We start from the raw sequence: 26710 nt of genomic DNA, 5'->3' as shown, positions 1-26710 counted from the left end.
AGAAAAGTGATTTATCTTTTTATAAATGACAAAAGGCACATCTGCCTCATTTTCGCTGTGGTATCGTGATACTACTCAGAACCATGATACTTTCACTGGTATCGTACAGTGGGTCCCAATTTTGGTACCGTGACAACACTAATCTGGAGAGAGTTCATCTGCAAAAACTAATGAAAAACTAAACAATGATATTTGATATTCGGTATTCGGTATTCGGCCAAGCGTTTAATATTATTCGGCTTCAGCTTCGGCCACAAATTTTCATTTTGGTGCATCCCTAATTGTGAATGGATGAGCACAAAGAAAGTCTTCCTGATTGAACTTACAGTAGGCTGAGCTTCATTTATACAAAGACATCAATGAAAATATGAGATGACGAGATTTGGGAACTTCTCTCTGTAAGGGCCGAAGTCAAAATGGTCAGACAAATTCAAGGAATAGCAAGAGTCTTATGCCTTACCAAATTAAGAACCGGCTATGTCACCATAGTGTTATCCGCGTCATGTCCTGCCTCCTGCACGCTCTACACAGGTGCCACCCCTCACCTAAACCAAACAGAGTATTTTCAGTAATTGAAAATGCTTCTGACACAATCTCCTGTTGTGCGCTACATGCTACATGCTATACAGTAAACAGAATCCCTGTACAAAGATCCCCCAGAAGAAATTGTCAGTAGTTTTAAATATCTTGTAGCTGTGATTGATGGTTACTTCAACTCCACAATCCTCATTATAAAGATAGTATTACAGTAACTACAGGTGTTGCCACAACCAAGACTGATATCTTGTTATCTTTGAGTTTGTCACTTCCAGACTCATTGAAGATTGATTTGCTCATCAGTGAACCTGCTCTTTTTTCTGTGCAGGTTTTGAATTAGGCTTCGCCATGGCCAGTCCCAACGCGCTGGTGCTGTGGGAGGCCCAGTTCGGAGACTTCCACAACACGGCTCAGTGTATCATCGACCAGTTCATCAGCTCGGGTCAGGCCAAGTGGGTCAGACAGAACGGCATCGTGCTGCTGCTTCCTCACGGCATGGAGGGAATGGTAGGAGCTGAGAAACTTGATGTGCCACATTCTGCATTTAGCTGTGTCTCAGGCTAGATTATTTCTGTCTCATGATGCTGCAATGTCACCTTCTGATCAGGGCTGATCTACATTTTCACTGGAGCTGTGTTAAAAATATATAACGTGTCACTTCCTGATTGGGTTTCCATGTTATCTCTTTCTCTCAGGGTCCAGAGCACTCGTCTGCCCGGCCTGAAAGGTTTCTACAAATGTGCAATGATGACCGCGATGTTTTTCCTGTGAGTTTGTTTCAGAAACATCACATTTTTTGCCCCTGTCACTCTTTATAACTTCCGATTTTGCTCATATTCATCAGATAGAGACTCAATCCAGAACTCTAAAACTCTAATTGAATCCATACCAGCGTGACCCCTTCTGTTTACATACTGCACTACGACAACAGAAACTGTAGCTCCAAAATTTACAGCATGCTTATCTCCCAAACAGAAGAGATCCTGTTCTGAGTATTCTTACTTGCCTCTGATTTTCATCCCTACTTATTTTTTATTTTTTAGGAACTGTCAGAGGACTTTGCAGTGCGTCAGCTGAACGACTGTAACTGGATCGTTGTCAACTGCTCCACTCCTGCAAACTACTTCCACGTCCTCCGCAGACAGATCCTGCAGCCCTTCAGGAAGCCTGTAAGTGGCACACCGTGAAACGTGACTCAAAGCACAAAATAATGTGGTTCAAGGTCACTGAGCATGTTCTGTGCTCTCTTTTTATCTCCTCAGCTGATAGTGTTTACTCCCAAGTCTCTGCTGCGCCACCCTGAGGCCAAGTCCAGCTTTGACGACATGCTGCCAGGTGAGTACTGACAGAAAGAAGTACAGGATGTAAACTTCCACTCCTCTGATCTATATTGTAGTCTCTCTTTGTGTTACTGAGAGTCTGTACCTGTGTTGTGCTGCAGCCACACACTTCAAGCGTATCATCCCAGACAACGGGCCTGCAGCTGCCAGCCCAGAAAAAGTCAAGAGAGTCGTTTTCTGCACGGGAAAGATCTACTATGAACTGGCCCGAGAGCGCCAAAACAGAGGCATGGATGATGCTGTCGCTATTGTTCGCATCGAACAGGTAATGTCAGAGTGGAGGAGCTGTTGAGAGTAAAACTGCAGTGGAGACAAGAACTGGATGCACAGCAGGTGTAGGGAGGTTTTTTTTGCAACCAAATAAAACAGTTTAATCTGCTTTCTATGGCATCTACTTTTGTTGCCTGTCTTAAATGTGACCATTACATGTTTTCCTGGAGGGTAATGTTGGCTGGTTGGTTTGCTGTCGCACACTTTGGTCCAGGTCATGTCTCAAATGTGAGCCAAATTAGCGCAGAAATTTGGTGGAGGTATTTCATCCCCAGGGGATGATTCATAAAGATTTTGGGCACCCTTTGACGTTTCTGATAATGCCATTATCAAGTCAAATTTTCTCTGCTCCTGACACTTTGATTAGAAACAAATGGTCAGATACCCATGGTATTTTCTGTTGCTGAAACTATAATATTGTGTTAGAGCAAGCAAAGCAAGCAAATTAGAAAACGGCTCACTGTTGCTCAAAAAAAAAAAAGATTAGAAGTACTCAAAGTTTCGTAAAAATGGAGCAAGAGTGAGTGTTTTTTCAAGCAAGCAACATGATGAGGTAGATATCTTCTTCAGGAAGGACTGGAACAATCTCATGTTTTCTCGTTAGCATCCAGTTAGGACGAGGTGTTTCACAAGTGGCGAATATTCACCCTTAACTACCCCTAACCTTAGCTAACATTTGTATAACTAACTGGGGAAGGCAGCTAACGGCTAATTTGGTTCGTAGTGAAGTACAACAGATAGCTGAAATCAAGTGATGTGAACACAGAGGCTCTGGGCTCTGAACCAGCGTGAACAAAGACGGCAAAGCTCTTACTTACTTTTCATACCGTCCACAGCAGCACAAAACCACTTCACTCCTTCTGTTGTTTATTTTCAACAATGACAGACCTACTTAAATGACACAAGTCACAAATACGTATTTTCAGAAGTTAGCATGTGGTCCTAAATCCTCCCCTTGTTTGTTCTCTCTGTACAGCACTGAGAGAGTCTGCTGCCCACAGACAGCAATGATTTGCTCTCCATTTCTGACTCTCTGATGATAATGATAATAATAAAAATAACAGTAACATTTATTTATACAGCACCTTTCAAAACACAGTTTTTAACAATTTTAAAAAAGTAGGTTTTCAGAATTGATTTAAAACCTGAGACTGAGTTTGCAACCCTGATCTCCTCAGACAGGTCATACCAAAGTCGTGGAGCTCCGACTGCAAAGGCTTTGTCACCCTTGTGTATTAATCTAGACCTCGAAACAACAAAAAAAGATGCATCTGAGGATCTCAGGGTGCAAGAAGGAACAATAAAAGAAATATTGTAACTTGGAGCAAGGCCTCTCAGGGTTTTGTAAGTAATCAATACGATCTTAAAATCAATTTTAAAAGCAACAGGGGACCAGTGTAGGGACACCAGATCATGTTTTCTAGTCTGACAGCAGAGTTTTGAATGAGCTGGAGGTGCGAATGTCGGGAGAATCTTAACCAGATCTCAACGCTAATAGACTTATTCGACAAGGTGCCTCATAAAATTCCCAGAGCAAGTTGAATTTTTTGTTTGTAACTGTCCATTATTCACGTCACCTGGCACAAAATCACATCTTGCATAATCTTCGCTTTTGGTGTGAAAACCCTATTACAGGGAATTCCTAACTTGGATGCATTGCAGACAAGAGAGCAAGCAAACATCAGATTGCTTCAGTTTATGAAGATGTCCTAGCCTGCTCCATGTGTCAGGTAATGGGCTAAATGACGTGTTGCTTGTTTGCAAAAAATGCTCACCTGGTTCAGCCTATTATCAGGGCAATAGCAGGCCATTGTCCAGGCTCAGTCAGAGTTTAACAGGCTCCCTAAATGTTGTTATTGCTGATAGTATATCTGGACAATTTTTGTGCTCCATCCGCCAGAGTTTGCTTGCTCGCTGTATGTTAGGAAAAGGTGTAAGGGAGGGAGAGGTGTGAGGCACGTGCTCAGTCATAACTCAGTCAAATCAGAACACACAGACATGAAAGACATGTTTTAAACGTCCATAAATCGTAGGCGCTCCTTACAACTGCAGAACCTGCCTGAAAATGAAAATGTTTTTACGTCTTCTTCAGTATCAAAGTAATCCAGTGATAGTTGTCTGTACGTCCTGTACATCTGGACGCTGCAAACAGGAACTGCTTCTATCTAATTCAGCATACTTCTAATGCAGACAATTTGCCAAACATAAAAAATACAGGCGTAAAAACAGCTAACGCTAACTGATGTGTGTCCCAACTGTAAGCATGATTATGCCATACATTCTAAGTACTCTTAACATCAGATTTTTCCTCTCCTCTCAGCTCTCACCCTTCCCGTTTGACCTGGTGAAAGCAGAGACTGATCGTTATCCAAATGCTGATCTGATGTGGTGTCAGGAGGAGCACAAGAACCAGGGCTACTACGACTACGTCAAGCCCCGCATCCGCACTACCATCAAACGTACCCAGCCCGTCTGGTGAGTTCACCTTACCAGATATCAGTATCTCTGCTGTGAACGTACGCACGCTCACATGTGTGTGTGTGTGTTTGCAGGTACGCTGGTCGTGACCCTGCAGCAGCTCCAGCTACTGGGAACAAGCAGACTCACCTCATGGAGCTGCAGCGTTTACTGGACACAGCGTTCAACCTGGAAGCTTTCTCAGGAAAAGTGTAACAGCTGGTTTACACCTCCCTCCCTCCCTCCCTCCCTCCCTCCCTCCCTCACATCTGATTCACCCTGCCGTCAAGCTTCAGGTCTTCAGCGCAGGTTTCCCCCCATGAGACTGGCTTTGCATTGATGTGTGTTCTTCCTCAGTATATTTACATATCAGACCTGATATCAGGTGGAATCTCTAAACTAAACGCACAATGACTTCTAACACTGTTACCATGACGACCTCGTGTTCACAGTGATGGACACCACTACAGAATATAATGCAGGTTAAAACAACAGCATTGAATGTATGAATTTATACAACATTAATTTGTAAGACAAAGAGTTTTATCTTCTTTTTTCATTTGCTCTTATTTTTACACAATCATGTCAACCTGCTCCGCAAATCCAGAATCAACCATCACACTGTGTGCAATCACCTGCCGGACAAATATGTGAATCATTTATTGATCTGTGACAGATTATTTAAAATAATTGAGTTAGGTCAGGCAGCCAGAGGAAATGTAGAAAGCAATGACGCACATTTTTTACGGGATAGTTTGGCATTTTGGGAAAAAAGTTTATTCACCTTCTTGGAGAGCGTTAGAGGAGACTGGTACTCGTCTCTTATCAGTCAGTTAGCTTAGCTTAGCATAAAGACTGGAAGTCCAAAGGTGACACAATCTGTTTAAGAGCACCTCTAACACTCACTAATTCACACGTTATATCTTATTTGTTTATCCATACAAGAATCAAATTGTTGAAATGACAATTCATGTTTTTAAACGGGTTTATTTGCTGTACTTTTTCTTGGCTGGGCGCTTTGACTTTTGTTAAAAAAAAAAAAAGGCATTTAATTTAATACAGTAAATTAAAAATAAGGCCCCAATTGGTACGAAAATGTCTTAAATCCACATTTAAAAATCTTAACCCTCATGATCCTGTTTAAAATAAACATTTTAAAAAACTAGAAGCTATAAACTATTTGCAATGGAAAGCTAAGATTTCCGTCTTTTGTGCCATCACATTGTTTGTGTGCGATGACGACATTACGTTATGCTACAAGCGGTCCAAAAGACAGTGAAAATATGCAGTGACGTCAGAGTGTTGTGCCGTCATGGCTGTGGGAGATTGTCATTTACATGATCCTGTTTAAAATTGATCTAAAATAAAAACCGCAATAGCCAGAGCGTTCTTTTTGCAGCAGTAGCAGCAGCAAGTTGCACATTGTGTTCTACCTTAAGCCCTTTTTAAACAGGAATTGTGCAAATTTGCAGGAAAGCCCAATCAGTCTTTTTTCAGCATTGGCAGTATAAAAACAAAATCGGGGAGTGCGGCAAAATGTCGCCTACCTACTTTTGTTTATACAGAATGCGCCTTTTTCGGAGCAATGGGGGGCGTGAGCAANGTGCGGTGTCATCAACAGCTCCTCCCACAAGTCACCAACAGCCCCTCCCGTTGCGGAAGGCCACCTCATTCTTTTTAAACCAAAACGGTTCTGCCAATATAGGCCCGTTTCCACTGAAGAAGTTCCTGGTACTATTTGGGGGGCAGGAACTTTACAGGAACGTCCTCTCGCTCGGCCCTCTCAACCGCCGTGTCTCCACTGAGAGGGCGGAGTAGGAGGAAGGTTCCTGTAAAGTAACCGGGCTCTGGATGTGACGTAATCGTTGCGCGACCATTTTGACCGGGGCGACGCGGCAAAGAAACAACGATTTGTCTTCCATTTCTTGCTTTTCTTCTTACGACTCCTTTTAAAAATGCGACTCCTCGTCTGATGAGTTTTAAAAATGCCGGCTATTTTGTCGCTTTCTTTTGACGTCACATCCTGCCTTGAGTATATCCAATCAGCACCAAGTAAACCCCAAGCCCCACCCAGGAGTTTTTCGTGGGGCCGTTGTGAGTACCTACTCTGAGGCAGGGACTTGTTTAGCCCCTGTAACAGTTCCCGAACTCTGTACTTCGGGGGTGGTTCCTGCGGTGGAGACACGCACACGCTGTATCCAGTCTTTATGCTAAGCTAGGCTAACCAGCTTCATATTTAGCGTACAGACATGACAGTGGTTTCAACTGTCTCATCTAACTCTCAGCAAGAAAGTGAATCAGTGTATGTCCCCAAAATGTCAAACTGTTTCCTTTAACCAGGGATGCACAATACTGGATGCACTTTTTTCTCTCCTAATTCCACTGAACATCAAGTCTCTCCTGTCGTGGAGTTAACACATTATTATCCCTAATCGTATTGTGACTGCCCACTGACAGACTCATAAAACACACTACTTTTAAAACATAAACACATTCGCTGGGCAAAATAAGAAAACTGCTTCAACTCAGGTTACATGTTCAACATGCAGTATTTATATTTATGGAACATTTTCAAACTAAACTGCGACAGGCTTAGATAACGCTCTCTCTGAGATACACTAAAGACACATATTTTAAGCGTCATCTGATCAGCCTGTCACAGTGGCAGGAATTCATTTTAAAGCCTTTGTCTGCTGACACAGATGACGTGCCAGTATTATTGTGCATTCCTACTTTAAACTGGATTTGAACATCTGGCAGTGTTTCACAGCTAAAGTGTGATAGTGACCACATGAGCATCATAACCTGGGACTGGTGATAATTTGAAATGTTTAGGCCAAGTAACGATTGCTGAACAGTAGTAGGGCTGTTTTAATTAACTTTTATAATGTTTTTGAGTCAGCGCCCACATGATAACTGTGACAAAATGAGACATTAATGTCTACCTTTAGTTAAAAATCTTGTTTCAGTCTGTAAAGAAACAGATGAAGGGGCTCCACATATTTCTGCACTTTTATCTGAGTTCAGCAGCGACTTTAAATGACTCTGTGAGGGGAGGCTTCATACATCATTTACCACAAACACACCTCTTCTTTTACAGTTCATTTCTTTCTCATATACTCAGCTTTCTTTTCTCTATTTATTATTTCCTCCCTGGTTGACTCACCGTCCGGCCTCAGCCTCGTCACTGTACGTTTACGTCTTTGTTTGTGCCAAATCTAACAGATGACTTGAAATTATATTTCAGTACAGAAATCATGCCAATGCAAAGAGAGACTTGTGTAAAGATGAGATTCCTCAGCTCCTCAGATTTGAAGGATGTATTTATTTTCATAAAGTGTTTTATGTTTTATTGTTTTCGATAAATAAAGGTTATAGTTCCTGGTGAACGCGGCTCTCGTCGTCTGTTGAAGGCACTGAAACATGTTGCATATCCTGTCTGTCACACTGTGCTGTAGTCAGGGTTCTCACACGTTCTCAGGGACAAAGTTTTAGACTTTTCAAGGACCCATAATTTGAAAAAAGTCTTGCCCCACATGCCTGCCGTTTTCGAACATATCAGATTCAAACTGGTCGCCACACACTGACACATATTAGAGCTACGATATGTCGACAGCTTCAGAAAATAAATGTGCTGTTTTATCGTAACAGTTTCATTCCACACAACGAAATTCCAAGATTTTTCCCAAACTTTCAATGATTTTTCCAGGCCTGGAAAATGTGACTGTGAAATTCCATGGCCTTTCCAGGTTTTCCATGTCTGTGGTAACCCTGTGTACTTTACAATTTTGAGGTACTTTCCATTTCCTGCTCCTTCGTACTTCTACTCCACTACGTCTCAGAGGGAAATACTGTATTTTTTACTGCATATAATCAACTAATTTAATAATTTGTTCGAGGTTTAATATAAAGGAATTAAAATTAGCTCCACCTTTACCAACTGCAACATTAAAGTGATCCAATAATACATCAAATTCCTAAAGGAATAAATGATTTATTTTAAATTCATGCCCAGTTTTTAGGGATATTATACTTTATTTTGCATTTTATTTGGCTGAACGTATTTTGGATGATGCTTTTGTTTAGACATTGCTGACATTGGTCTTTGTGAAGTATTTTAATGCTTTATAATCACTCTAAAATACACAGAATCCAAATTACAATATACATTACTCTGAAATGGGCCATTCTGCATGAGCACTTCTTACATTTATTTTATTTTATTTTTTTTCCACGTTACTTATTTGTTTCCACATTGCAGAAAACATGTATACAAAAATACAGGAATTTTTTTTTTCTTTGTTTTCACCCCCTGGGAGCAACCAGTCAGATAAAATCCAGTATAAAATAATAATGTGCCCCCATTATAAAAAAAAAAAAGAGGAAACAACGGTAATCGACAAAGTGTGTGTGTGTGCACACTATTATACACTATTAAAGCTGTCCTCAGGTCCTCGTAAAGCAAACCTTACCTTTTCTAGGTTCAAAAATTGTAATGTATCTCTGACCCAGTGTTTAAAAGAGGGGAGGGGGTCGTTTGCATATTTTAAGTATATTTTAATGCAGATAGTTTAGCAATTTACTTAATAAAAAAATGTATATACTATTTCTATACTGGTGTGTTTCTACTTCTGTGCCATTCGGCCACTCTCTACCTGTCCACCAGAGGCCCTCTGACTTCTCCATTTGTCCCAGTTACCTGTCATCAGTGATGGGCGGACTGATTATTTTTGAAGTGTTGGTTCTTTTGAGTTGGTATATGTACGTGTATCAAACCTTTACGAACCTTCGTCTCCATGACACTGTTATAGTACATCATGTTTGACAGCCAGTGCTGCTGCCCCATAGAATGTCTCTTCAGTGCATTACCAGTCATCATGTATACGTTTATATTGATTAAGGTAAAATATTTAATTCAATTCATTGATTCAGCATCACACTTGTACATGCAGGTCTCCAGGATGTCTACAAGTATCAGGCAGTTAGATTTAATGCTTTTTAAGACCCGTTAAAGACGCCTTTAAACCAAATTTAGGACCGATTTTTGGACAAATCATGTTTTACTTATTGAAGAAAGCACTGCAGGCAGGTAGCACATATGGGGTCTTGTGCAGAGGTAAGTGTTATGTAGGAATACGGTTATTACAGTGAGTTAAATTAGTCTACATTTTGCCTGCAGGTAAGTGCAAGTATGAAGTAAAATGACTGTATTAGAGAAATTAAAAAATGGATAAATGAGATTAGATAAAATATTTGTAGCAGTTAAGACCTCACAAATTCAAATTTAAGACTACTTAATGACTTTAAGGCCTTATTGTTGTAACATTGAATTTCAGACATTATAACACTTGAAAGGAGCTGTAGACACCCTGATGTCAGTAGGCTATGTGAGCTCAATATGATGTTACACTAATGAAATTTGACTGCACTAATTTGTCGTGCTTCCTGGGCATGCAGCAGACGTGCCACTTTGAGAGACCAGTTCATCGGTGTCGTTCAGTGAGCTGCCAGGCTGTATGGACTCCAGTCTGATTCAGTTGCTTCTTGTTTCATCACTGTAACAGGCGGCGTGAGCAGCACTCTACGATAAAAGCGAGTAGGCAAGAGGGAAAGGTTGGGGATTCATGAACACTCAGATGTTTGACACACCACATACTACAGAAACATCCATCACCACCTGGCATTCCACATCCAGCCACTCCCTCCTGCCCCGCCCACACACTCACCTGCCTCCCATTTCCCCTCATCAGCCCTGCAGCACATACACCAACACCTTCTCCCTCATCAGCTGCCAGATTTTCTTTGTTGCTTTCCAGTGTCCGATACCTGGAACCTGTACCTGCCTCGTTCATGTTCACCTGTGGCCTGTTAAGTCCTTCTGATGGGACTTTTTACTCACGCCAGTAAGCTCATGCACCTTTATTAAATCACTGCATCTCTGAAATGACACTTTGCAACATGTCTGACGAATGTATTGCAACACTCTTGTGTCACTCACACAGTATGGACAAACTCAACATTTAAACAAAGCAAAACCAAACAAAAATGATGATCAGGGTGTTTGATTTCAGTTTCACTTTGATTTATTCTTTCTGATAAGTTTCCTCTGACTGTCCAGACACACACGTCCAGACAGATAAAGAGAGGAGGTGATAAAACCAACTTCATTTGCTCATTTTAATCGACTTTAATCCTTACAGTTCAGGAAGCTTTAAGAGCAGCAGCAGGTTTAAACCCTCTTAAATTACGACAGCACAAGATGGTTTTCAGTGAACATTATCAATCATCATGTTTTCACGGCCCATGTCTGAGTTACAGTTTCTGAGGACTCACTAACACACAGCTGCTGCACTGCTACACACTGTCATCAATCAAATTAGGGTAAAAATGAAAAAAGTAATACCTGTGATCTTTACAAAAAAAAGAAAATTAAATAGCAACGTCATCATTTCTGTCGTGTCAGATTTAAGTGCAAATTCAGATGCAGACTTAGACGAGATGTCGTCACAGCAGACTCCTCGAAGGTCTGACGGTGTTCCTGATGAACTCAAACAGGTCCACATGTGACCAGCCGGACGCCAGCTGAGCAGCACAGTAGTCCTCCAGGAGTCCGTACAGCTTCTCTGTGAAGAAAAACAACATTAGAAACTTCTTTTCTAAGCTAACAAACATTTGTTTCGTCCCAACATCACTCACCAACTGTAGTTCCCTCTGTGACCAGCAGGTGGTACAACTGCTGCAGGCCCTGCTTCAGCTGCTCATCCTGAAAGGTGAAGAAGGCCAGACCTCTCTTGGCCTTGGCTGCTGCCATCAGCTGGATCACAGCTGGACAGAGAGGAGGAGCTCAGGGTGAGTGTGTGTCATTGATAATGCAGTGAGAGATCAGTGGGTGGATGGATACAGGAAAGTACCTTTGAGCTGTGGGTCTCCGTTGAAAGCTCCACAGCCCCACTTCCCGGTGGCGATGTTGGGCTCGTTGTGGCCGTGACCCTTGAATCCACAGTATGCCTTCAAGGACACAAAAAAATCATGTAAAAATAATAACCGTACCCTTTCCCAAGATGCAAACAATACACACTATGATAGAAATAATCCAGATGTGCTGTATGGATCTTCTTACTCTGCCCCGTAGAGGTCAATTATTATTAAAATAAAGACACAATAAATACCGACACACTCAGAGGTGATCCTGACCTTGTTGAGCTCCCGTGTGATCTTGATCATACTGTACTGGTCCCTCCTGTGTCTGAAGTGCAGAGCGTCGATGGCTAAGATCTGCCTCTTCAGTCGAGCCCACTCGTCTCTATAGAGATCAAACATGTGAGGAAAACCAAAAACAGTCACATTTGTGTATAATAGACTTAAAGCAAAGTGCTGTCGTACCTGTCGAGGCGGTCCTCATGAGGTCCCGCCCACTCAAAGCTGTCACCGAAACCAGAGTAACAGCTGAACTTCTGAGAGCCTGAGGAACAGAATCAACCATGAGAAGACACAAATCTACTTTAACACATTAACACTGAACACATTAATTAACTACTCATTTCATCACCACTGTACCTGTGACGATCAGACACTCGTTGTCGGCGAGTTTCTCAGTGAAGAGACGAGAAACGATCAGCTCTGGATTCATGAGGAACAAGATCTCCTCCTGCACCAGACCAGAGCCCAGAACACCTCCACCGATCCTGCTGGCGGCAAAATCCACCTGCACACACACATACACACACACAAAAAGGAACACCTAAATAAATGCTGGACTGAGACAGCTGGGGATCGTCACAGCTTTGTGTCAGCTCTTACCTGCAGCATACCTGTACCTTCAGTCTCGATGGTACCGTGTGATGTGACGTACAGTTTAGGCATCGTCTCCTTACAGCTGTCACAACAAACAAGACAACAAAGGTTTGACTGATTTCACTGGTTTTGATACAGAGGATACATTTTATGAGCCATGCTAGCTGCTCGGCTGCAAGGACGCTAATAGTCGGTTGGTCAGTCCACCAGTCTGGCGAGCCCGAACCTGGTGAGGTCCTCAAAGTCCGAATATGCCATTTCATCAAGGTCTTCTTCAATTGCTCTTCGTCTGGCCCCTCCCCTGGGACCACTTTGCCTTGGGAGACCCTACCAGGAGCTGTTATCCCCGGACAAAACAGCTCCCAGGTCCACAGGGACACGCAAACCTCTCCACCATAGGCCCGTTTCAACCGCAGGAACTTAAGGGTAATTTTACGGGGCCGGGGCCGTTGGTGCGTGTCTCCACCGCAGGAACCACCCCCGAAGGACAGAGTTCCGGAACTTTTACAGGGGCTAAACAAGTCCCTGCCTCGGAGTAGGTACTCAGAACGGCCCTGAGAATCTCCTGGGTGGGGCTTGGGGATTACTTGGTGCTGATTGGATATACTCAAGGCGGGATGTGACGTCAACAGAAAGCGACAAAATAGCCGGGATTTTTAAAACTCAGCAGACGAAGAGTCGCATTTTTAAAAGGAGTCGTTAGAAGAAAAGCAAGAAATGGAAGACAAATCATATGACAAATGGACTGACGAAGAGGTCCAGGTGTTGCTGGCATTTTAAAATGGTCGCACAACGGTTACGTCACATCCAGAGCCCGGTAACTTTACAGGAACCTTCCTCCTACTCCGCCCTCTCAGTGGAGACACGGCGGTTGAGAGGGCCGAGCGAGAGGACGTTCCTGTAAAGTTCCTGCCCCCCAAATAGTACCAGGAACTTCTGCAGTGGAAACAGGCTTCATGTTAAGGTGGCGATTCTGGTAGGAGGCCAGGGGGCAGACCCAGAACACACTGGAGGGATGACATATCTCATCTGGCCTGGGAACACCTTGGGGTCCCCCAGGAGGAGCTGGAAGGCGTTGCTGGGGTTGGGGTCCCCCAGGAGGAGCTGGAAGGCGTTGCTGGGGAGAGGGACGCTTTGCTTGGCCTGCTGCCCCATGACCTGGCCCCGGATAAGCGGAAGAAAATGGATGGATGGACATTGCTACAAACATATGTCTGCATATGAATCTGTAGGCAACAGGACAAGATTTTGACACTGAAAGCGTTCTGGTTTTCGTCTCTCGACCAATTTGTATTGGCCATTCATGTTTAAGCAGCAGGTAAACAGTCTGTGTGAGGAGCGGAAGAGGCAGACTGTAATGTAGTCTCAGAACCCATCAGCTGTCATCTGATGACAATTAAGCTTTAGATAAGCTTTTATTTTTTATCTATCTACATTCATATACTGATATCTGTTTATAGAAATTAGCTGTCTCTCAACTCCAACTCCATTCTCCCATCTTGGGCTGCTAATTGAACTTTGGGGCGTAATTAACAAAGGCTGCATCCCTGATCTTTTTCCAGCTGTTGCTGGGAACCTCCAATAAACCAGCAGCAGATGATCGCAGTGTTTTTGGAGGCAAATATTTAACAAGGGAGTTACCAATGTAGCTTGGTGTCTTAGGCCATGTAGGGCTTTGTATACAAGGAGGAGGAGCTTAAAGTCAATTCTAAATGTAACAGGAAGTCAGTGCAGAGCAGCTCAGACTGGCCTGATGTGCTCTCTCCTCTTGGTTCTGGTTCATAGCTGAGCTGCAGAGTTTTGAAGGAGCTGAAGTCTCTCAGTGGGGTTTTTGGGAGGCCAGTAAAAAGTGTGTTACTGTAGACAAGACGGCTTGAAATAAAGTCATGAATCAATTTCTCTGCATCTTTTTCATTTTCAAATGGTCGTACCTTAGCGATGATTCAGAGGTAGTCTGAAGTGCTCTGTAAATAAAGAGTAGTCGTAGTCATAGTCGTAGTGTTACCTTCTCCAGTTGGGGATGTCCGTGTCTTTGAGACCGCGCCTCTCAAACGTCACCAGTCCTTTTGGTTTAGTGTCTGCGAACACATCAACAACAGTCACAGATCTTCACTGAACCGTCTCACAAACAGGAGGAAGAGGAGGAGGAAGAGGAGGACGTTAAGCTTTAAACTCACTCTCATCTGTGACCACATGAAAGTAATGCATGATGGCCCTCAGCTTCTCTTTCTTCCTCTCAGACCACTGTCCAAACAGACTGCATGCAGAATGAGAATGAAGGGTGAACATACAGGAAGTACACAGACTTAGTATTTAAAGGAAGCAGCCAGATGTGCAACAGATGTTTTCCTGACCTGGTGAAGTTAATGGACGGGTAGTTGTGGTACTCTGCGTTGGAGCTGGAGGTGTTGCGGTGAGGGAAGGTGCAGAAGAAGGCGTTAGCGAGCAGGCAGGATATCTGGACCTGTGACAGCGTGATGGCTGCAGTGTGTCCACTCTGAAGCAGCGGGATGGCCTGAGAACATACACACATACTTCATCATCATCATCATCAGTGTGAGCAAACTGCAGAGTGAAATGGAGCCTTCTTACCTTCTTCACGTAGTCAGGCAGCTTCAAGGCCAACGCAGCCATCTTTGGAAACAGTTTGGAGAAGTAGTTTTCTGATTTCGGGACACACTAGAAATAAAATACAATTTATTATCGTTAGAGGGTTTAAATACAAAACTGATTTTATGTATGTAAAAACATGCATTCATATATTGTCTCTGATGGGTGACCACACTATCTGAGTCATTCTTTCTTTTGGTGTTTGACAAAAAGTTAAAAAGTAGGCTCAGGGTAACACAGGGTATACATTCAAAAACTATACTTTCCTTTTAGAGGAGCATGGCAATTGTCTTTTTCTTTTTTTACTGTAAATATTATTTTTATTTATTAATTTAAATTTTAATTAACAAATTTTACAGTTTACAGTTTTTTTTTTATCACTGTTAACGCAGTTTTATTACATTTTTATCTTTATTTTTAATTTCTATTTCTATTATTTTTTTATGTTATTATATTTTATAAATGTATATTTTATATGTATTTATCTATTTTTATATCCGGAATCGAACCCTGATTTTATCTATTTTTATTTCTTATTTATTTTGTGTTGTGTAGTTTTATTTCATTTTTTTAAATTTTTTATTTTTTATTTTTACTTAATTGTAGTATCACAATTACTATTTCTCTGTAGAGGTATTTACCTGTTTATTTACTTGTCTGTAAATGGGCATAGAAACAAGACACTGAACCACTATTTATGTTCGCCCTGTAAAGTTCAGTGAACAAAGCTGTGAAAAAATAAATAAATAAATTCGTTTTTTTTTTTTTTTTTTAAAAATCACTGTTACCACAGTTTTATTATATTTGTTTTATTTCTCTTTCTATAACTTTTTGCCTATTACTATTATATTTTATAAATGTATATTTTATATGTATTTGCTTATTTTTATTTCTTATTTATCACTATTTTCTATTTCATTTATTTAGTTAGTTATTTTATTTTTTAATTAAGTTGGGGTTTTTTTTAACTTAATTTCATTATCACAACCACTATTTCTCTATAGCGGTATTTACCTATGTTTATTTACTTGTCCGGAAATGGGCGCAGAAACTTAAGACACTGAGCTACTGATTTATGTTCGCCCTGTAAAGTTCAGTGAACAAAGCTGTGAAAATAAATGAATAAATAAATACAAAAGTGATGATTGAGTGATTTGAAGTGAACACATGGACACTGACCTTAACAAAGCTGGAGATGGCGTCAAAGGACCACTGACCTTTGTACTTCGGGTTATATTTGATGATCGCTTCCTGGTGAAAGAGACAGAGTTTAAAAGAGCACATTTCATGTTTATTACAGACGTTATTGCCTTGGTGTTCGGGGATATAGCAATTTGCCTGTTTTTTGCTAGCGAAAAAAATTAGCATTGTCATTATTTCAGTAAATCATAGACTGTAAATGCAACATGCTAACCGAGCTAGCAGCTAACATAAGGGTTAGCTCCACCGCCTTGTCCATATACAGTCACTTCTGGCTCCAAAAATCCAAAATGGCAAAGTTGAGGCTTCAAAACCATAGACTTTAATAATAACTAGATAACGGACTCCAAGATGGCGTCTAATCATCCCAATGCCATATGCCAAAGAGTTTTTATGGCTTCCGGGTTTACTGCCACAGTATGCGGCTCATTGAATATGTGCAGTAGTGTTGTTGGGTTTTTTTTCCCCAGCTCATAGACTTTACATTGTGATGACATCACAGGTTTTTGAATCGCTTTTCTCAGCACTAGGAAAGCTCCATAAATAAAAACCCAACATGGTTCAAAAATTCAGAATGGAAACAGTCATAATGGACCTTGTTTGCAGTTTGAGGTGTCTTGTCAACAGTTTTACGGACATGTCTTTAACAATGGTGATCTAAAAATTTGCTACAAAGTTGAGCAGTGTTCCTTAGCCTGGAAATCCAGACCCAAATCTAGAAAGATTTAGGGTCTGGCCATGAGTAATGCAAATGGCCCAACTCGAGGGGCGGCACCAAGCATGCATTTGAAAATATCACTGCACGCAATTGGATAACACTACGACCAATCAGAACAATACACGGGGTGACGTATCCAGAGCTTAGCTACCAGCGGAGCTAACTGGTAGATTAGACTCTTGCCGTATCCGGTCGGCAAAACAGCAAAAACGTCCTTCTTGCAAAGGAAAGATTCGAGCGCCGTCTTCTGTTCCTCTTTTAGAGAAAAAGCCAAGTCTAACTCGTTCATTGTAGCGGCCAAAGCCGTTTCAAACAACTGGTGTTCATCCGTAGCCATCTTGCAATGTTTACTGACTGATTCCGGACTTCGTCGTCGCAGCGCTGTCGTCATCTGTTTAGCTCGCCTCTGGCCCGCCTATATCAGATACACCGATGTGATTGGTGCAGCTCGGCTCCAACGGCATGGGTAATGAGCATCATTACTGATTGCCAGAGTGACTCGCTGAGCAAATTCAAATTGTGCTCTCACGAGAACTCTGGATTGCCAGGGTAAGTGTTCCTGGGAGCCTGGGATTGAATCTCTTTTGGAGCCAGCCTCAAGTGGCCATTAGAGGAACTGCAGGCACTTGACTTCATTTTTCAGCCCCTGAGGTTGCTGCTTGGTCCAGGGAATTGTTCGCAATATAAAAAGAATTGTGCAATGTGCAAAAATAATAACCCAGGATTTACAAAAATTTGAATCAGTGCAACCATTGGTCAATATTAGTATAAAAATGTGCAAATCTGTCCATGGCTGCAAACGTACCTCCACTTCATCGACGCTCACTGACGTCTTCTTGGCCAGAGCGCCCAGCTGTTTGGAGATCGCATCCCACCTACTGGTCTGGGAGGTCTGCTGTGGTCAGAAAAGATTCATCCAATCAACATCAACTTTCACTGCATTGATTTCCTTGTGACATAATTCATTATGTCGCAAGATTTCATTCTCTTGTGCATCAATTTGCAAACCAGCAGAGATCTAAATAACATGGTGAATAGCCTCAAACACACCTTTAAGAATCCAGACTTCATCATGGTGCTCCCTTGTGAACACGGCATTTTCACCACGTTACTGAGCCACACGTCTCTCCCTTTCTGAGCAATGATTACAGCTCCACAGTTGAAAGCATCCACCTAAAAAACAATACTGATATATATGATAAACAATAATTACTTTATGCATGGAAAAAAATCTGGGTACTAATGGATACTGACTGAAGTAGAAGTCTTCAGTAGCATATATGGAAACACTCAGGTAAAGTACTCCAAAACTGTGTCTCAGTACAGTACTTGAGTAAATGTACTTAGTTACTGGAGACAGAGAGAACTCTGAAGGGCCAAACTCTTACATCTACGAGGACATTGTGCGTCCTGCTAAAGCCCAGAGGTCCCAGCTTCTTGTCACGCAGTCGCTTCAGATCTTCCAGCTGATATGAAGTGTCCTCCACTTTAGTCCTTACCGCCTCCACCCCCTCAACCAGTACACCACTTACATCCTGAGGACCGGAGGGTGCAGAGGTAGAGAAGGAGGAGGGGGAGGCAGAGGAGGAAGGGATGGCAGAGGAGGAGTAGGGGGAGGCAGAGGAGGAAGGGATGGCAGAGGAGGAGTAGGGGGAGGCAGAGGAGGAGGGGACGGCAGAGGAGGTGGAGGCAGAGGAGGAAGAGCAGGAGCAGGAGCAGCAGCGGGAGCAGGCGCCTCCTTGACTTGTGCTTTCTTTGCCGCTGTGCTCTCTTTCAGGCTGAAGCAAGTCTTTCATCTGGGAGCTGTTGTTGCGGTGGCTGTGCTCGGCCATCTCTGGAGGGAGTCACACACAAATTATGACAGTGAGTTAAAAGGAAAGTTTCATCTTGAGCGTTTAGTTTGACCCCATGACTGACAGAAAAAACAGGATCTAGGTGACGCTTTGGAGGAACAGGAGGAACAGGTTTTTGATCAGATATTGAAGAAAACCAGTTTTCCAGTTGCTGAAATCACAAACTGGCTGCAGGTGTCTGCAATGATTTTCCCACAAAGACGTTCAAGTGCCTCGTCAAAAATATCACAAATTTCAACTCCTTCTTCTCCCTCATTGAATGTAACAGAATCTATGAATGTGCATATGTTTTTTTCATCCAATTTCATTTCAGTGTTCCACAGATGGACAGAAAACCTTGCCAGTAGTTTGGCCTTCTGCTTACCGGAGTCAAAGGATCACTGCTGCGGCTTCATGTTCACGTTTATGTTGCTAATGTTAGCTAGAGCCTTGAACCACAGCCAGTCAGTGGCTGCAGCAACCTGAATCCAGCCAGTGCAAACCCAGCTCCGGGAGACTGGACAGCCTTGACTTTCTGCTGAATCACCAAACTTTCTGTTGCTGCTGTTACACAGGTTCGACAGAAAGGCAGCCTGCTGTGACACCCAGCACTGGAGGGTTTGTTGAGTGCAGAGGTGTGAGTGTCTTTTAATATTAAACATTGACATGTGTTGTGATTATTTCATATTGTATTTTATGCTTTTGTTTTATCTGTATTTTCATAAATGGAACTTATCAACGTGCGGTTTTATCTTTGAGTGCTGCAGTAGGTGTTGGGCTCCGGTCACAGGAGCAGCTGGTGCAGTGGGAGTTCACCTGGTGAGTTGTGCAGATACAATATAAGGTTTGGTGTGTCACTGGTAGAAGTTTGGGTGTTTTTCTGTTGGTAAAAGGGGTTTATTTTCTGTGTAGTTTTGGTTATACACAGATGGTATAGCTCCAGTGTACTGACCTATAGATTTGTGCTCCACACCTGCTGCAGCAAGGCGCTCTAACTTTTAATAGCTTTTATAATGTTGCTGATAGGGAGCCTGAATTTAATAAAAGCCTGTTATGGCATTTTGACCCACACTGACTGTTGGCTTCATTATTCAAGTTCACCTTTAGCTATGAAAGTTAAGTTGGATGTTACACATACATAAAAGCTCCACCTCAAACAGCTGTAACGTTTACAGTACTGTTTAACGGAGCACTTGCACTGTGAGGTGTTACTGCCTTCACTTCCAGTAAGTAAACACAGGATCTGAGTCCTCCACAGGTTGTTTGTACATGCGATCTTTCAAAAGTCTTTAGAAGCAGAAATACAAATAATGAGTCACTTATAAACACACACAGTCTACATGTCAGCGACAGTAAAGCTTCGGCCTGATCCTCCACAACTGAAATCTGTCTTTACGCATGACATAAACCACACTAGTGGAAACACAGTTTTAAAGAAATATACTCACCTTCCACTGAAGATTCTCCAAATGTGTTCAGATTTAACGTGATTATCTTTAATTTCAGGGCTCATCGATGTAACTCAGTGAAGACGCCTCAACACGCACCAACTAAAGTTTAGTTTCACTTTGGAGAGAAAACGAAAGTAAAGAGGGGCGCAGCTTCTGCTGCAGGGAAACTGAGTTTATACTTTCAGTTTACAATAAATGCTCCAGTGCGGGGAAATTAACCGTGTTTATCATATATTTAACATTAACTCATATAGTCGGCGGATTAATTTTGCTTTTAGGTGATGTTATTAACATTTTACAGTCATCATAAACATGTAGTGTATAATTATCTTTAAGCATTTTTCATTTCATTATCCTCTTTCCAACCCTTTCCACTTCCACCACTGCCAGATTGTCGTGTATAAGTAGCGACAATTCAATTTATAATAAATATAATAACGTCTTTCTGATTGAAGACTTTTTGAGGTTAACTTTACCAAATAAATACCTAAATAAATGAATTAAAAATCTAATACTGCAACATAGAGGCAGTGGATGTGTTGTTAGTATTGTGCATAATCCCAACACATACAGAAGTTTAATTAATCTATTACTTCATGTAGCAGCACAATGCTGCATTTACTGGAGTTAAATTTTTGAACACAAGGCGGCAGCAGAGAGCCACAGTGATTAGTTTGCAACAGGGTTTCCACAAAACCACCAAAAATGTGTTCTCATATAAAAATAATAGTAGTAATATTTCAAAGAGAAATATTGTGCCCAACTGCATTTATGTATTTAACAACCATAATTAGTGACAGTGTTGGGGAGTAACTCATTACATGTAATTCAATTACAAAATAAATGTAATTATCAGCTACAGTTCCTAAGAAAAAAAAAAAAGAATATTGGTGATGACAAAGGGGTTACATCCAAATATATTCTATATATTCCATAATGAGATACAAACTGACTCACAAGAGACACAAAACCATCAAAAAATACACAAAATTACCCCAAAGAGACACAAAATGATCTGAAAAGGACACAAAACAATATAAAATGACCAAAAAAAATACACAGAATTATCCCAAGGAGACATCAAATAACCTAAAAGGAAAACAATATTATCTAAAAGGGACACAAAATAACTATAATGACATAAAAAATGACTCATAATAGATACAAAACCACCAACAAATACACAAAATTACCTTAAAGAGACATGAAATTAGCTAACAAGAGACACAAAATAACCAAAAATACACAAACTTACATAAAAAAGGACACAAAACAATCATAATGAGACATAAAACAACCACAATGAGATACAAAATGACCAAAAAATACACAGAATTATCCCAAGGAGAGATCAGATGACCTAAAAGGAACACAAAATAACTTTAAAGAGAGTCAAAACAACTAACAACATACCCAAAATTATCTAAAAGGAACACAAGACAACTATAATGAGATAACGAATGACTCAAATAAGATAAAAAATGACTCATAATAGACACAAAACCACCAAAAAATAGACAAAATGTCCAACAAGAGACACAAAACCCTCCCAAACTACACACAATTACTCCAAAGAAACACAAAACCACAAAAAAACCACTGTCTCATAATCCACTCGTGGTTGGGCCCCTTCTAAGGGTCCCCTGATAAATCTGAGGGGTCGAATATTGGGGTAGAATATTGGATAACTGAACCTTCTCAGATCTTGGACAGGATAAGAGGCCTCAGGTGGACACTGCTTTTTCCTATAAGCGGTCACATGACAGAAAGATTTATACTAATTGGTTTAGTCTTTAACAATGCATTTATAGACTTATTATATGTTTTCAATGTACAATGGTATCTGGAAAGAAACTGTAGCTGTTTTATTTTCCTCTGAAAATTAGTGTACTATTTTATTGTACCTTTGTTTTACCAGGAAGTCCCATTGAGATCAAAATTGTCTTTTAGCAGACGTGCAAACTCTCAACAATCATAAAATACAACATGAAAATATTTGAGTAAGTGCACTCAGTTACTCTCCGCCTCTGCATGCTGGAGCCTGCCCAGATTTTTACAGTAACAGCAGGGCACTACAGCTCCCGTCCAGCTGCTCCACATGTTTGGATCAATGAACCTACACAAAGTTTTAGCCGAGGAGTCTCCGATATTTCATTCACACGCCTGCTTAATTTCTGCCCAGATCAGAATAGAAGTGAAAGCTGAGTCCGCGGCACCAGATGGTTGTGGGAGTAACATGTAAAAAGATGAAAATCAGAGGTCGGAGGACAGAAGGGTGATCTGGAGTTCATGGTAACTGCGACAAACTGCTTTCAACCAGCGAAAATGCAGTATGAATGCACCATCAGAGGGTCACACAGATGGTTAGCTGGATAAAAAAATCTACATCAGGAGGAAAGGAAGCTGTTACAGCAGTGGAGGAGGAAGTATTCAGATCATTTACTCGTGTAGAAGTAGTTGAACCACACCATGATAACAGTCCACTACAAGTCCTGCTTTCAAATTAAATAAAACTACACGAGTAGTATCGGCAAAATGTGCTTAAAATATTAAAATCAAAAGTATTCATTACACAGAAAAAGGCCTGGGGTGTCTGGGCTCAGCCTTAGAGATAGTGTAAGGAGTTCGGGCGTCCAGAGGCAGCTCGGAGTAGAGCCGTTGCTCCTTCGCTTCGAAAGGGGTCAGTTGAAGTGGTTCGGGCATCTGATCAGGATCCTCCTGGGCGCCTCCTGTTAGAGGTGTTTCAGGCACGTCCTACTGGTAGGAGGCCCCCGGTGCAGACCCAGAACACACTGGAGGGATTACATATCTCATCTGGCCTAGGAACACCTTGGGGTCCCCCAGGAGGGGCTGGGAAGCGTTGCTGGGGAGAGGGATATATCTGGGGTGCTTTGCATGGCCTGGATGGACAGTTCTTGTTGAGGTCGCTTAGCAACCTCAGATGCAGCCTGCCTCTGTGCCGATACTATCGTGCATCCCTACAACAGTGCTAACCACTGGCTAACCACTGGCTTCCTCTCGCAGTCCAAAGATATGCAGGTCACATTAACTGGAGACTGTGAATGTGAGCGTGAATATCTCGGTGTGTCAGCCCTGTGACAGTTCGGCGACCTGGGATAGGATCCAGCTTCCTCACGACCCTGGTTAAGAATATTTTGGATTGTTTTTTGTATTTTAATGTAAATAAGATTATGAACAATACCAAAGGACATAAAAAACACCAAAACAGCTTTTTTTAATCCAAAAAAAGGGCCAGAAGTGGATCTTCCAGACCCCTTGACAGAGGTATGGGCTGAGCCCCGAACGTCCTGTAATCCTAGAATCGCGACTGTGTATACCTGACCTATGCGGAGCTGCTACAACTGGCCCCTGGATTTTTGCACTAATGGCTCCTGGGCAAAGCAAGTTGAATATCCCTGGTGTAGTAATTTCCCCCATCCTTCTATATTCAAAGAATGTCATCTAGAACCCACCTGGAGGACCCCATGGATAGTAATGAATGACATTGCCTAATGGTCTTCTTCCCTCTAATCATGGTCCTAGTTAACAGGTTAGCCTTGGGCCATGGTAACAACATTCGGCAGTCCTTGTCCACATTAGGGCCGGGGCTAATGTGGTCAAACGCAAGCGTCAACACTCATGGTTCACAATCACACTACATGATTACCTCTCTGGCAAACGCTGGTGCAGTGGTCAGCATTGTCGCCTCACAGCAAGAGGGTTCCTGGTTTGAACCTAGTGTGGGGCAAGCCCCTTTTTTTGGGAGTTTGCATGTTCTCCCTGTGTCAGTGTGGGTTTCCTCCAGGTGCTCCGGCTTCCTCCCACAGTCCAAAGACATGCAGGTTAATTGGTGACTCTAAATTGTCCGTTGGTGTGAATGTGAGTGTGAATGGTTGTCTGTCTCTATGTGTCAGCCCTGTGATAGTCTGGTGACCTGTCCAGGGTGTATCCTGCCTCTCGACCAATGTCAGCTGGGATAGACTCCAGCCTCCCGTGACCCCTAACAGAATAAATGGTTACAGAAAAAAATGAACTACTTCTACAGCCTTTACTATTTTATATGATACAGTAGGGTTGGGAACCAAAAACTCTGTTCCAAATTAGAACAGAGACTAGAAGAACACCAGCGTTACATCTACATTTAAAAATGCCATTTGAAACATGGGTAAACATGTAAACATTTGAGGGTAACATCAATGCTTCCAACAATTCTTGAACACTTTCTTTGAAGAAGGGTTCTTCAGAAACAAATGGTTGTGGGTAGACCCTCAGTCGGTCAGGAAGAACCCTTTTGGGACCCTTATTTCTAGAGTATAGATCGTAAATCAATACTGTTTGGGTTTTGGACTGTTGATTGGACCAAACAAGCTATCTGAAGACATCATATTGGGATTAAGGAACTGTAACAGACATTTACAACTATTTTCTGACTAAAATATCAATTGATTACATAAAAAAAAGTATTATTGCTTGAGTAAATGGGAGGTCATTGAAGAGTTTGGGGTGAAAATTAGGATTTTGTAAGGTTCCCAGTGATGATAATAGAGTTGTGGAGTAGCTGGAGGGGCAAACACTGTCATGTGTTCTTGTGATGATAGTCATGTGTGCTGCTATCCAAGCTGTGTACACTATACAGTACATGCGGCTGTGTTTTCCCTTCATGAAATATCATGTGTCTGTTAGGAAACAGCGGTTTAGGTAGTGCTTGGGTAACAGAAAAGGGTGGAGGACCTCGCTCGCTCCGCTGCTCAGTCATCCTGCGTCTGTGAGTGTTATTCTGGGTCAGCCATTTCCCTGGAATGTTCTGCCTCCTGCCAAAGAGAAGTCACTACAATGGCATGCACACATAACACTGCAGAAACACAGGGATGACTTAAAAAGGCCTGAAAGTGAGGAGACATGCCCCCGCGTACGTGTGTCTCTCCTGGTGGTGGCACATTTGCCTTCCTGTCTTCACCGCTCTCACGCATGAATATTGAAAAACAACACCTACAGTTATGAAATAAGTGTGTGTACAATATGGTGAGCCATCTGCCTGAACTCTGCATCACACTCCCATGAGCATAATCAATTTTTAGAGGGAGGGAAAGCAAGATGGCATGTTTTCCTGTCCTTTTCTTTATCCTCACCTCCGTCAAAAATACAGAAACGAGATGAACGACATTCTTATATCTGAGAGTGCAGCCAGCTTTGTTTTTTACTCCCTCTTTGTCTCCTCAGCCCTCCCCATCTACCCTGCCCCCCCTTCCCTCTTTCTTTATTTCCTCCTGGAGGTCAGGTTGTTGCAGCACTGTCTCAGAGTCAAAGCAGGGTCAACGCCTCGTCTCAGGTTTTGTGTGGAGCTATGTGGTGGAGGAGTCAGTCACTCCGTCCTGTGACATTGTGAAATGACTGCAGTAGTAGACTGGATATTGTGTGTAAAGTGTGTGTGTGTGTGTGTGATTGTACTATGCGGCAGGTCGTGGGGGAGGAAGCAGCAGCAGCAGCAGCAGCAGCAGCAGTGTGGAGCGTAGAGGTGGTGGTGGTGGGGAGTGATATGGATAGTGTGGAGCAAAAAAAATGAAGAAATGGGAAATCTCGGCACCTGTTTCCAGGGCAACAGAGGTCTGAAAAACACAGGCAGGTTGGACTTTTTTATTCTCCACGCTGCACTGCCCTCTGGCAAGATACTGCAGACACCTCTTAATGACTCCAAAAACACTTGCTGCCGGCCCTACTGCTGCTGCAGCTGAAACACTGCCTGGCTCGCAAGTGACACTACCACCACCTCTCTATGCGTGTGTGTGTGGAGCTAACATTGTTACACTTATATGCAGATCAATAAGTGGAAATCACAGACCATGTTGTATGCATGGATCATACATACATGATAATGCACTGGTGATGTTACCCTCCATGATCATCACCACCACCTCCACCTCTCTATGCATGTATGAGGAGCTAATATTGTGACACATATGCATGTATGGATCATACATATGTGTCATGTTCGGGTGACATCACTCTCCATGATCTCCTGCCCCTCCATCATGACCACACCACCTCCACCACCACCCTCCTCCCTGTGCATGTGTGCACACTGCTGTGGCACTTTTATTGTGAGACATATATGCAGGTGCACTGGTGGAAATCACATACCATGATGCATGCATGGATCATACATATGTGAGAATGCACAGGTGACATCACTCTCCATGATCTCCTGCCTCCATCACCACCACCACCCTCCTCGCTGTGCATGTATGCAGCTAAATTTGTGACACACATGCAGGTGCATGAGTGGTGATCACACACCATGTTGCACGCATGGATCATACATATGTGTCATGTGTGAGTGACGTCACTCTCCATGATCCTCACCAACCAACCGTCCATCACCATTACACCACCTTCAGCACCACCCTCCTCTCTGTGCATGTGTGTGTTTGCACTGCTGTGGTGCTTTTATTGTGACATATATGTGGGTGCATTGGTGGAAATCACAGACCATGATGCATGCAT

The 26710-nt window shown here is 42.3% G+C and overlaps 2 protein-coding genes across 4 annotated transcripts in view; one reads left to right on the top strand and one right to left on the bottom strand.

Moving 5' to 3' along the window:
* ogdhb (oxoglutarate dehydrogenase b) overlaps positions 1 to 26710 on the top strand; it is a 95432-nt gene that overhangs the window by 31090 nt on the left and 37632 nt on the right. The window contains exons 17-23 of the mRNA XM_050052440.1: positions 866 to 1044; positions 1233 to 1304; positions 1581 to 1706; positions 1800 to 1872; positions 1979 to 2142; positions 4468 to 4622; positions 4700 to 6207. Of these exons, the coding sequence (XP_049908397.1) occupies positions 866 to 1044; positions 1233 to 1304; positions 1581 to 1706; positions 1800 to 1872; positions 1979 to 2142; positions 4468 to 4622; positions 4700 to 4820 (890 nt within the window). The 3' untranslated portion in view covers positions 4821 to 6207. The remainder of the gene's footprint in view (positions 1 to 865; positions 1045 to 1232; positions 1305 to 1580; positions 1707 to 1799; positions 1873 to 1978; positions 2143 to 4467; positions 4623 to 4699; positions 6208 to 26710) is intronic.
* pargl (poly (ADP-ribose) glycohydrolase, like) lies at positions 10654 to 20334 on the bottom strand. 3 transcript variants are annotated; one of them, XM_050052448.1, is made up of 17 exons: positions 20207 to 20334; positions 18611 to 18760; positions 18315 to 18553; positions 17977 to 18099; positions 17732 to 17821; positions 16188 to 16259; positions 14991 to 15077; positions 14753 to 14913; positions 14576 to 14655; positions 14404 to 14476; positions 12405 to 12480; positions 12162 to 12309; positions 11988 to 12066; positions 11799 to 11907; positions 11516 to 11612; positions 11301 to 11429; positions 10654 to 11227 (listed from the first exon to the last, which is right to left on the bottom strand). In XM_050052448.1, the coding sequence occupies exons 2-17, from the start codon at positions 18756 to 18758 to the stop codon at positions 11109 to 11111; spliced, it is 1830 nt and encodes a 609-aa protein (XP_049908405.1). In that variant the 5' UTR covers positions 18759 to 18760; positions 20207 to 20334; the 3' UTR covers positions 10654 to 11108. The 3 variants fall into 3 exon arrangements, with proteins under 3 accessions (XP_049908405.1, XP_049908401.1, XP_049908402.1); XM_050052444.1 differs by having other exon boundaries at positions 18315 to 18760; XM_050052445.1 differs by having other exon boundaries at positions 17732 to 17818; positions 18315 to 18760.

This window comes from Epinephelus moara, chromosome 9 (assembly GCF_006386435.1).
Source record: "Epinephelus moara isolate mb chromosome 9, YSFRI_EMoa_1.0, whole genome shotgun sequence".
Classification (NCBI taxonomy): domain Eukaryota; kingdom Metazoa; phylum Chordata; class Actinopteri; order Perciformes; family Serranidae; genus Epinephelus; species Epinephelus moara.
Note: the sequence above shows the minus strand (reverse complement) of the source record. Positions and strands in the feature narration are given on the sequence as shown.

Coding starts and splice junctions, on each gene's coding strand:
- pargl (XM_050052444.1), bottom strand. CDS start 18,758: ATGGCCGAGCACAGCCACCGCAACAACAGCTCCCAGATGAAAGACTTG. Junction 11,908..11,987: donor CATGAGGACCGCCTCGACAG/GTACGACAGCAC, acceptor TGATCTCTATAG/AGACGAGTGGGCTCGACTGA. Junction 11,228..11,300: donor CACAGAGGGAACTACAGTTG/GTGAGTGATGTT, acceptor TTTTCTTCACAG/AGAAGCTGTACGGACTCCTG.